The sequence below is a fragment of the Haemorhous mexicanus genome, chromosome 4 (assembly GCF_027477595.1).
Source record: "Haemorhous mexicanus isolate bHaeMex1 chromosome 4, bHaeMex1.pri, whole genome shotgun sequence".
Classification (NCBI taxonomy): Eukaryota; Metazoa; Chordata; class Aves; order Passeriformes; family Fringillidae; genus Haemorhous; species Haemorhous mexicanus.
Window position 1 is genome coordinate 32,393,679 of NC_082344.1, and position 12,304 is coordinate 32,405,982.

Below are 12,304 nucleotides of genomic sequence, written 5' to 3' on the forward strand. Positions count from 1 at the left end.
TTGAAAATCTATTATTAAACCAGCTACAAGTATTTAATTAAAGAACACAGAGTTGTTATTATCTCTGTTTTGTTAGGATTATGTGTTCTCAGAAGTACTGTGCATTTTACAGACAGAGCAAATCTATACATTTTGCTTTCCTAGCAATGCGTGAATTAGATGTCTGTAACCATTACTGTTCCTGACTGAAGTATGTATTCATCTAAAATCATTACTGACTTTTGTGTTAAAGCCTGTGTTGGACAATCCAGTGACAAAGATCTTTGCACTCCATCTCACAGGGAGCAGCAAAGTGCCTCAGTTTTTGTTGTGTCTCTTTCTCCCTACAAACTGAGGTAAAGAGCCAGGTTTTCAGCAGTCTGGGGAGGAGACGACTGCCCCAGAGCAGTACCCCTCTTTTGTCCTTCAAACCCAGCCCTCTTTGCAAAACAGACAAGGTCTGAGGGTCAGTGTTAAGAGACTGCTTTTCCCTCCAGTTCCCCAGGCTTTCAAACTTCATAGCACTGAACAAAAGCATGAGCTTTTACAGAGTAAAGTGGGCAAGATATTAGGTCAATGCTGTGCATGTTTGCAAAAGCTGTTCAAAACAGCCAAGTCAACTGTGCATCTGCATTTATAGCCAACTACCCATTATGGATGACCTTTCCATCTCAAGTGATCTTCCAAAGAACAAGAGGGAGCTTTTCATAGAACTTAGGGGAAAAAAAGAAAAATTGCAGCAGCAAAAAACTCCTCCTCACCCTGTGTCATGCATATATGGAAAGTCTCCTTGTGGCAAGGAGCTAGCCTCTGAAAGACAAAGCAAAGACAAATCTTGCCACCTGGGTATTGGCAATTAGAGGCTCTTACACCAGCGTATCCATCCTTGACCTTAGCTGATTTGGACTTTTAAATATCTGTGCCTTGTGGTGGCAGAGGGCTGCTTTCTGGACACAAATATGTGCATCTTGTTTAAAAAGTGGCTTTCAGGGAACAGAGAGGGTGAAAGATTGTGGTATATATCTCAGGTCCTTAAAGAGTGTTTACAACCTTCTGTGATGTGGAAGGCCAAAATGGATGAATTTTTCCACAGCCTCCATCCTATTTTCCAAGTTGTGTCAGTACTTAAAATAGTTTGCTTTTTCAATATTTCCGTAGGAAATGGGAGACAGTCTATAGATAATGGTTTTCATAGAGAATTTTTCCAGCATGAGTCACAATTTTTGTTAGTTGGGACATTTTAGAGGACCTTTATCTCTACATTCTAGGCTGCTCTTCCTTCTTCCTGCAGGACATTGTCTCCTGTGATTTATAGCCACTTTATTATGCTGCCTGCTGCCAAATATTCCCCACGATTCACCTGACAAGAGGAAGGATTTTGTTGAGGAAGCTACTGCTCTGCCAAGTCAAAATTCCCGTCCACCCAAGAGCAGGCAGAGTCTGGTCCTGCTTCTGTTGGGGTCAAGGTTTTCACTGCTTCCATCCCATCAACAGCCTCTTTGCTGGTACATTTTCCCAGAGAGGAGCAGCGCTGGTGTACAGTGCAGCTCTCTGAAGGGAGAGTGCTCCAGGGCACCCTTCTGCACAGGGTCAGACCTTCCTAGGGCCCGTGTGGAAATCTGCTGCCCACAGCACCCGTCTCTAACATCCTGTCAAGACCAGCTTGTCCAATTTGGCTGCTCCAACACCTCATTCCTCTTCTGTTCCAAACACTTTTTGGCATAGTGCAAACTCGCCAGGCTCTACAAGGCAGTCTGTGCTCTGCAGTTTTGAGACAGGTTTAAGGACCCAGGCTAATCTGCCTTTGGATGACTTTGGTCCAGACAGAAGGTGAGAGTTGACCAAATCTGTAACTAAGCTCCAAGTTATTTCTGAGTTCCTCTGGCAGCAGCCAAGGGAATGGGCTGGAAGGATTGTGATGAACAGATAAGCAACCAGCATAAGCTTTGTCTGAGCAGGGAGAATGGGGGGTGGTGCAGCAGTAAGTGATGAGACCTCCTCGCCTTCTTGCAGGGGATTTGTTTGATGGCATTGTGCAAGTCCTGTTTCCACGTGGAGAAGGGAACTGGGCTGCCCTTCAAGCTGGAGTTTGTAGCAGCTTGAGGCTTCTGCTCAGCACCCCTTGTGTATGTGGTCTTTGAAAGTGGGATTTTACAGTGTCTTCCCTTGACTGTGGAGTGGGTAGAGAATGAAAAAGGAAGTCAGAGTCTTGTCCTTCTGCACTTCTGAATATGTGGATGTTTCACCTTGCTTTGAAATCAGAAGTGTGACCTCTCCTGGGGCTTCACCACGTAGCAGCATTTGGCCTCTTACCTAGAAAAAAGGTTATCTCTGCTTTCTTATGTCTGAGCCATAGAAAAGTGTAATGCCAGAGGTCTTTCCAAGTGCAGTTCCTTTCCCTGAAGACATTGTTTTCCTTCCCCATAGTGACTGCATAGCTGTCATCTGCTTGGCCTTCTCAGTTTCTCTCGAACAGTGCAGAGACACACTTTAATGTAGGAACTAGGAGAGCTCAGCAGGAAGAGCAGGTGACTCCTTAAACATTCGTATATTTTGGGACAAAGTGGGAATATATTCCTAGCAGCTCACAGTGTGTAATGGTACTTCTCTGATGTTTAGAGCAAGCACGTTGACTCAGGAATTGCTAGGTGTAGAGCTGGCCTCCTGACCTGGAGATGCAGGAAGCAATCATTACTATCACTCAAGGCTGTATAAAGGATTAGAAAAATCTTCCCAGGCACCCTCAAGTATTTCAGTCTCTAATTGCAAGCCTCTGAAGAACATCCCATTAGAACAGCTTATTAAAAGCAACAAATGAGGCTTCCATTTATCATGATTCCAAGACTTCAGCTTATAACTCTTAAAAGCCACATCTATATATGGCAGAGCCTCTCTGAATTCTATCTAGCCATTAAAAATGTAGTTTAATTCCAAATGCTCTCTGGGTCATCTGCAGACTTGTGGTAAATTAATTACATTAATTGCAGGCACAGTTGCTGGGGCCCATGATATATATACATTTCATTAACCAGGCCCAGGGTTTGAAACAATGCCAAGGGTGTTGATAAGTGCTCCTCGCACAGGTTTATTAAAGTTTGTGCTCTGGACAGTTGTTTGCAAACCACATAAGCTTTGTGGGGGTCACCTTATCTAGAAGAGGAGGAGTGTTGTCTCTGTGTGCCTGAGACAGCTGAAAGCAGCAGAGTTGGGCTGCCAGGGAGCAGGGCAGTGAGGTCCTGGAGGTGTCACTGCAGCTGCAGGCTCCTCTGCTTTTTTTTCCCCCCCATCTGCAGCCCTTTCCTTGAAGCCAGGGCTAGAAGCAGGTGTCACACCTTGTTTCAAGCAAGCTTGGCTTTTGGAGATGGTGTCACCTCAGAGCCTGTGCTTTCCCAGCCAAGGGGATTTAACACTGCAGGTGTTTTCTCAATAACTTTTGCTGTTACGTGGACATGTCATCTGTTACCCTGCAGCAGATCAGAGGGGCTCTGACCAGTAGCAGCCCCCACTAGCTCTCCTCATAGTTTGCTGGTTGATTCAGTGAGGTTGGAGGAGACTTTGCAGATAAAATTGATGTATGCAATGCTTGGTTCAACTCTGCTCTCCAGTATAGGTCAGCTTGATGGCTAAAGATGTAAAACCCTGGAGAAGTCCAGCTGTATTTCATTAAAAAGCATTTCAATCTTACCCATAGCATTTGATCTTGCCTGGAAGGCTTTTGCTTTCAGCTCCTCAGTTTTTAGACTGAGAAAGACCTGCAGGAAAGGAGGAGATGGGAACTGGGCCCCTCCTAGAAGCCATCAGGCACCCAAATCCAATGGCCACAAGATGCACGATGGCTTTGCTTGAGTTTAACATTGGTTTTATTTGCCTCAGGATTCTTATATTTTGAAGTTTATCTGCCAAATCAAGCCATCCTTTTAGCACAAGCAGTAATAAATCTTCCTCTGTTCTAACTGTTCAGACCAATTAGTAAGTTCACTTACCTAACCAAGTGTTCCGTGGACCGGAAAGTGAATTTTATTGTCTGCTGGTCCTGTTTAGTTTGTTTCTAAGCACTTTAGATTTCCTCTAATGCTAAACCTCAGAGCATTTTGACCACAAGTGCAGAGCTGATGGGTTTGTAGGAGCAAGGCTACACTGAAGTACATTTCTCTTGCACCTGAACATTTGTTTTTCACTCTGTATAAAGAAAGTGAGATCCGGATTCAGTGCAGTGAAGTGATTTTGTCTCAGAGCAGCCCTGTTGCTGATGAGCTCTTAAAGAGTTTTCTTTGTTCAGGGAAACATTGAGCTCTTTTCATTTTAAGGAAGTTGTTGCTTTTCAGGATAATTGAACAGTTGTTTGGAAAACTTTGACTTTGCATGCTGAGTGGTGTGGAGGTGTGGGAAGGTCTGGTGGCAGCAACATTAGAAAATGCCTGGGGGAAAAGGGCATCCTGGCTGAAACATAAGCTAAAGGGTCACAGCCAAACTGATCTTCTGGAGATGCACCAGTCCCCTGAGCTCAGATCCTGCAAGGTTAAAGGAAGAAAATGGCAAAATTGACTTAAGATATATAGTGCTTTGGTTCCCTTTGTATACCTTTGAGTTCTGGATCTCTGGTGTTAACTTGGATCTACAGAGTGGGTTAGTGAAGGCTGATCTCCTTCCATATTAGTATGACTGAACAAGCTGGGTCATTATGAAAATAGAAAATATTGTTAATTATAGTTAGAGATATTGGCATTGCTGTTTAGAAAATGTTAGCAAGTTGTTTTGCTGATGCCAAAGGAGCTTAGGAGACATTCTTCACCAGTTTTAATTTAAGTAAGCTCATAATCCAGTGTATAATTCTGTAAATCATTGCATGCCTGAAGTTATTTTGCATCATAATTTAAGGCAATGCAGTTGTAGAATGTTAATTTTGTCTAAATAAATTATTTTAATGTATTTAGGCACTGTAAGTCATACTGTATAAAAAATCTGATGTGCACAGGATTTTTTTCAAGAATGACTTCTTGTGATGACTGAGGAGAAATGAAGTGAAGAGATCTTCAGCTGGCTTTAACTGGAGTGTACCTGCACCACTGGGCTCCTGCTTGTACTGAAGTCCTTCCTGTTGTTTCTTCTGCGCTATGTTCTTTTCCAGGATGAACTATCTTAGATTTGGTAACAGAAAAATTGTCAGTCCAAGTTCTCTGACAAGGATAAAGGGCAAATACTGAGGTGCAGCCAGCATTGGGTTGAGAACTGATGCCAGGCAAACCCATAGTCTGATTAAAGTAATGGCTGAGCAGCCTTCAAAGGCAAGCTGTGGCTGCATGGAGTGCCTTTCAGCTCACCATATTTTGAGTTTATTTAGGCTGAATGCTCTCTCAAGGTCCTGCTTCTGCAGATATCTAACATGTGCAAAGCTTCCCTGGCACAAGAAGATGCAGAAGGGGCTTTGTGAGTACGTGCATAAGGATCTGCAGAAGCAGGGCTCGTATTCATCCAGTGCTTTTCCTTTTTTAAAGGCAATTGTAATTGTACCACATGCACGCTTGTGGAAAAAAGTCACGTGTCCTGCTTCAAGGCAGGTGCTTAAGTTTAAGCACATGGGTGGCCCCATTAATCCTGATGGTGGTACTCCAGTACAGGAAGCACATGGTTAATTGCTTTACAGCACCAGGATCTAGACACTCTCCCCAAGGCATGTTTCACCAACAATAGCATATGCCATGAAATTTTTGCAGCCCAGGGTGTTCAGGTCCCAATAATAAATGCAATAAGAAGGAAGAAAATAATACATATAGAAATGTTGTGATTGTATTTGCACCTTGCCAGGGCGGTGGGATTATTCCTTATCCTGGGCCTTTTTGTTTGCTTTTCAGTTGCTGCGATCATGGCTGTGGGTGGGCTTCTTCTCTGCGTGCTGTTGCCTATCCGAGCCTAACATGGTCAGTGTTCCCACCCGTGCTGGCTCCTACTCCGTGTCCTCCGTCCGTGTTATCTGTGCACAGTCTGCCTCTCCCTTCCTTTCTTGTACTGGCCTGGAAATCACTTTCTCATCTGATCTCTGTACCCAGCTTGTCTATCTCAACAACTGGAAATAGCGTGACCTGAAGCAGAGTGTATCTTCAGCAAGGGCAGGGATCTCAGGGGCAAAAACCCGCTGTGTTATGCCATGATCAGTCCAGACACTGCAGCAGGTGTCTGATAAAACACCATGGATGTGGGACACCCATCAAGTCCTGCTTCTTGTCATCCAGAGGGGCTGGGAGGAGGAAATGTGCCCCCAGAGGAGGCAGGGGGTAGGCGGGAGCAGGAAAGTGTTTATTTGGTGGCATGTGACATGCATGTCAGTGGGATGGAGTGTATGTCATGGACATAGAGGGCAGTGTATGACATACACGGCAATGACATGGTGCTGCTTGCTCCCGATGTGCTCCAGCAGCAGTGGGCATGTCTCTGTGAGTGTCCTGAGGTGCGTGTCCATGCTGCATGCTGTCCTGTTCTGCCACCATCTGGGCTGCCTCACCACCTTCTGCTCTCTTGTACTCCCCTCTTTTCTAACTGCTCAAAGGAGGGGTGATTTAAATTTCTGTTGGTTTGACTGGATGCAAGCTGAGTTGCTTCCCAAAGAAGAATCAACTGTAATATTTGTGTGAGCAGAGATCCTCCTAAGCCTCCTGAGAGACGCATGTAATCACCATCCCCATCAGATAGCCGCTTGAGACCACAGAATTTCTGAGACATCCCAGCTAAGCTGGGAAGTTTTCTCAGCATAGCTGGTGAGAGGTGTGGAACTCTTCTGCTGTGTTTTCTGGGGGATGCTGAGGCTTTGCATGGTGGTAGCTGGGTCATGGTGCATTCCTTGCTGTGGGGCACAGCAGTCACTAAAGTGGACCATTTTTGGGTCTTCTGGTGCTGTATTTTTTGTTTTGATAGAGAAGGAGTTTTAGTTTTGGTTTTTCTCCCTGGTGGAGCATTTTTTACTTGGTTTTTTCGACTTTTCAGTGCTTAAGAGCAGATTAGGCAAGCAAGGATGCTCAGCTCAAAGTGTGTGCCTGTAAAAAGTTGTTGTGGTATGTGGAACACTGTTTTGGCAATGATTGCTCTGAAGGAAAACCTTGCAGTACTTCTACTGTCTGTCATGCCTGTGGTACCAGTGCACGAGGCGGTCCTTTGCTGCAAGGCATGCTTCAAATGTCCTCAAGCAAGGCCCCCAGCTGGAGGATGACAGCAATGGAAAATAGTTCTCAGAGAAGACCAGGATTGGACTGGATGGCTATGAAGAAGAGAGACGGACAAGGAGAATTTGGCTGACCTGGAAAACACCCTCTGCAGGTTTCCTCCTAAGGTGCAGGGAGACTAATGCGGCAGCAGGCTGGGAGGGGGAAATGGGAGAAGTTACTTCAAGGCACGGATGCCATTGGCTGTGCTATGGGAAGGCATGACAACCTCTTTAGAGAGATTTATGGAAATCACTTCAGAGGGAGCTTCCTGCAAGAGAGGAAAACGGTATCTTGTTTAAATTATTTTTAATTGTTCTGGCGGTGGTTTAGGAAAGCAGGGAGTCATTCAGCTCAAAGGCAGGGAAGGACTAAAGGCTAAAAATACCACTGCTGGATTTGTGAAACTTCCTTTGTAAGGCATCCAAGTTAATCAGAGGTCAAATACAGGGTCACACACGTGTAGAGGGGGACAGCAGTGCTGGGAAAGCAGCTGAGAAGCTTGTGAGCCTGCAGCCCTTTGGAAGGGAATCTGCCCTGTTCCTCTCAGGCCAGCCATCTCCTGTATCTCCTGAACTGAGCTAAAGGTCTTGGCTTGTCATCAGCAGACCTTCTACTGCTCTTTTGATCTTGTGCAAGAGGAAAATGAACAGAAAAATGGAAAGCAACTTCCAATATAGAAGCTGTTCAGTTTACACCAGTCCCTTGAGTAATCCCTGTTTTTTTGATACTGAATTTATCCTAGGATTACAAGCAGCAGAGGCAAATGCTGAACACAGACTAACATCACCAGTGGTAGTCTTCTGCCTCTGGCTCTCCGTATCAGCGTTGTTTATCAAGGATAAAGCTATTCACTGAACAAGTTATTGTCTCCACACATGAGCTGAGGCGACAGGATCTTGGCCAGATGGAGAGATCCATGTTTGTTTGTTCCTCTGCATGGAATACGATCCTGCACTGCAACACGTATGCAGCTCTATTGCTTTAACATCTTGGAACAAACAGTCTGAAATAAGCACTAACCCCTTGTAAACAATAACCTTGCAGTCCTTGCAAACCTCCTGTAAAGTGACAGCTTGAGATGGGTTGGAAGCATTCCTCTAAGTTGATTTATTGTAAAAGACATGCTTCTGAGTGAAGGTCTCACCCCTGAAAAAAAAGTGTTTTGTCTCGGTTTCAGAGAAGTGCCTATGCTTCGTTTATCTCATATTTGAGAGATTAAAGACATGTGTAAGTCTCTGCAAGACTGGGATGAGGGATTGCATGCTGCTTCAGGGCACAACCTGTTCGATGGTACTGACTGCACCTGGCAAGGTGAAGTCCCTTTCCTCATCAGGGATGTCTCAATGCTGTCCCCACCTGCATTTCCAGTTATTCCTTGGCTGTGTGCTGAAATGCTTTGGCCTATGCCTGTAAAAAAAGTACGTCAAGATTTTTTCACATCACCACCTAGGGCTTGACATCCAAGGTCCAGGTTCACAGTCCCCTGACTGTGTCTTGACTGGGCTGTGACCAGAATGGTGGCCCTAGCTAGGGAGATGAAAACTCTTTCCCTTGGGCATTCTGTGGTTTTCAGGGCAATGCCAAAGGGCCACACACAACCCAGCAAGGTATCCTGAAGCACAGGGCAGAAACAAAAGGATCTCCATCAGTCCAGGGAGAGCAAACATCTTTCTGCCTCACTTTGTGAAGGATTTTTCTCTGTGAATTGGCTTCTGTCATGCAAGGTAGTGGGCATCGGTTTCCCAGCTGGATTGTTCATCTTTCTACCTGTCCATTTTATATTTTATAAACCTATATAGGGATCATTTTATAACTTCACTTTTATAATCTGCTCTATAAATATTTTACGAGCTGCCTGCCAATCTGCAAGTAGTTTTTAAATAAGACATGATGCCTTAAGAATATTTAAAGTCTCACTTTTCTTTTTACCTCTGATACTTTTATTGAAAAACACGGAGCTGTGCAAGGAAGGCATCTGCTTTCCACGTAGGGAAAAAGGGACAAGCCCACAACAGGGGTAAATTAATTGAGATTCAGGTGTGCTGCTGAATTACGTTAAGTCTTTGGTTGAGCGTCTCCAGCTCAGTGGGAGATGAAGTGAGTGTCAGGATCTTTATGCTTTTGCTGTGTGTGATACAGAAAAGATATAGGAAATCTATGGTTTGTACAGTGATAATAAAGTAGAGAATGAGTGTTCCATCAGAGCTTTTGACTCACAGATTTGCCAATAAATATTAAGAGCAAATGCACATGCAGAAATGGATTATTTCACAAACAATTGAGAGCTTTTTTTTGCCCAAAATATATTGCAAAGCCACAATATTTAGATACTTTGATCCGCCAGTAAGATTCACAGAGTGACTCCAGACTGTTAACCCAAAATTACAGATTTTTATCAGATTTGTTTGGGGAAGAAAGGAGAAAAAACTGCTTGTGTGGGTTATTTAAAGCTTCTGAAGGTCAAGAATGGAAGAAGAGCAGTTTGGCCCCAGTCAGCGTGGACCCTGGGTAGTTTGAGAAAGTGTGTGAAGGGCACAGGGGATGGCAGGTTTTGCAGCCAGCTTTATTAGTGACGCCCAACTGTTGCTTGACAGTCACAGTCCACTAGCTGCCATTTCACTTTGATGTGTCTTGTCAAGGCTTGTTTTAACGATGCTTCAGGCGTCCCAGAGCCTGATTTTGTATGCTAATGTGATGTGCTGCTGAATGTGTTACCCAGCGCCAGAGAAGGGACCAGCTGCAGCCAACTGGCTTGCATTGGCCCTGGGAGTGCATCCCTGGGCAGTAAAACATGGACCGTTGTGCAGCAAGGTGTGCTTGGATCACTCTAGGCAGGGGATGGCATCACTCTGTCTCCCATATTTATGGTTAAGGAATCAGGAGATGCAGGTCATAGAAAGGATGATGTTAGAAAAGCATTTTTACAGGCAAAGTGCTCCAAACCTGAGGAAGAGATAAGGACATTTGCTCCAAAAGTCAAAACAGAAGTAGTATTGGATACATGCTTTTGGTAGAAGGATGAATTATTTGTCTATTTTTAAAAGGCAAACTGAATCATGTGCCTCCATCCAGAAAAATTACTTCTGCAGAAAGCTGATGTAACTTTGGCAACTTGCAGCAGAAAAAAATTGGGGTTGCCAGAAGTGAGACTTGATACTGAGACTCATCTCTGTATTTAAAGGGGAGGTCATATGATGAAGAAAAAGAAGAAGAATCCATTGTCTCCAAGGGTTTGTGAACACCAGAATGTGGTTTGAAATGGCCCTTACTCCCAGGGTCTCCATGTACACCTTGTGCTTAGGTTTTGAGTTAATTATGCAGGACCTCATCTCAGGAAATGGCACTGCTGCTTTTAGAGCAAGGCAATGAGCACAGACATGCAGATAGCTGAGCCACGTCTCTGGGCACCTCTGTGCTGTTCTTGTGGGGCTTGCATTCAAAGTGTTATGGTCTTTGCTTGGTTGCTGCTGCTGAAATCATGCCCTGCATGTATAGCCTGGCTGTTTATCAAGTGCAACCTCTTTATCTCCCTGCCTGCATCCCCAGACTGCCTGCCAGCCTTCCCTTGGCTTCTTGATCCATTCCCCCGTGCTTGCACAACCTTTGCAATCTCTTTTTGCTTCCTCTCCCTGTAGCACAGGTCTCCTTTGTCCCCAAGGTAAGCTTCCTCTTCGCAGGAATAGCCCCAGAAGCTCACGTTGCTTTTCCCCTCCTCAACTGTCCAGCATCCAGCTCTGCTGAGTCCAGCTCAATGTTGGGGTCTCATTGTGTGATCATTTCACAAACCCAGTGCCAGAATCCTATAGCCAAAAGGCTGCTTGGCCCCTTGCATCTGGGCAGGCAGCAGTTCCCTGTAACAGGACTTCATGCTGAGGGCATGTTTCATGCAGATGCCTGTTACTGCCTCCTCCTAATTGCAGTTTTGTTCCTGCTAATCATATGCTCCTCCTTGCTGTGAGTGATGCTGGAGTGCTCACATGCCCCTAGCTCAAAAATCACAGAAGCAATGGAAGAGATGTTTCTCAGCTTTAAGTGGCTTCTTAGTGACCTGAGGCTTTCTTTGAGGTGTGCCAGCTAGTGATTCCACTGCATGCTGGCTGGCTTGCAGGTGTCTGTTCCAGGCTTTTCATTCTACCAAGCAGTCTCCTTCAGTCTCGTGTCCATGCAGTTTTCTGTAGGATGATCCAATTCCCATTTCCAGTTATGTTATCAGGAAAGACAGGCATATATATGTGTATCCTGCATACCTCATCCTGTATTTTTAAATATGTGTGTGTGTGTGTGTGTGTGTGTGTGTGTGTGTGTTGCAATTTTTCTTGCCACTGCAGTTGTCCTGGGGCTTCCATGTGTCTAAGTGAAGCAGATCTCAGAAGTGCCACCAAAGCAGACAGTTAATGCTAATACGAAACTATGACCTAGAAAACCAGTGAGGAGAATGAAGAGTCAGGGAAGAACAACCAAAAACTAATAGGAGATTCCCTGGGGGAGATGCAACTTCCATACAACTGTAGTTGCGACTCCATGGTAATATTCAGCACTATCCTTGCACTGTCTGGCACTAAGGTGGGAGCAGGATAGGTCAGGCAGCTTGCCTTCTTCCATCTTTTTTCTGCTGGGCAGAGGGGATCCCATGAATGGCAGCTCCCCTGTGGAAAGACAGGAGATGTGCATGAAATGCTGTGCAGAGCCAACAATATGTAGGAGACACCTGAAGGCAGTGAGGCAACAGGTTTGGTTTTGCTTTGTTTTAAGCCTTTGTTTTGCATGTATATAAGATGTTAATGTTTACACAAGGCCATTTTCTAAAATACCATAATTTAAAGTTCTGTCCAAATGCGCAGTGGATGAAGGGGAGCATGCAAGACATACAGCACAGTGCCTGCAAAAGCTCTGCGGTCCAGGAGATTTTGTTTCTGCAATTCTAATGTTTCATCCCATTCCCCTTTCATTGTCCTTCCTGTTCCTGCTTTCTTTTCTTCTTAAAAATAGCTGCATTAAATGCCAGGTAGAGTGGAATTTTTCAGAAGCATCTGTGGGATTTGGAAACACAAGTCCAATTGAAAATCCATGGGCCTTGAGCCCTGAATCCCGTTAGGGAAATTGCAACCAGTTTGATGAGCTAAAATTGG

General features: G+C 44.8%; 1 protein-coding gene across 9 annotated transcripts in view; it reads left to right on the forward strand.

Moving 5' to 3' along the window:
• Window positions 1–12,304, forward strand: part of EPHA5 (EPH receptor A5) — a 193,025-nt gene that overhangs the window by 152,593 nt on the left and 28,128 nt on the right. For 6 of the 9 annotated variants that reach the window (XM_059844327.1, XM_059844328.1, XM_059844333.1 and 3 more), the window contains one exon: window positions 5,832–5,897. The exons of the other annotated variants lie outside the window; for them this stretch is intronic. In XM_059844327.1, the coding sequence (XP_059700310.1) occupies window positions 5,832–5,897 (66 nt within the window). The remainder of the gene's footprint in view (window positions 1–5,831; window positions 5,898–12,304) is intronic. 9 annotated transcript variants of the gene reach the window in all.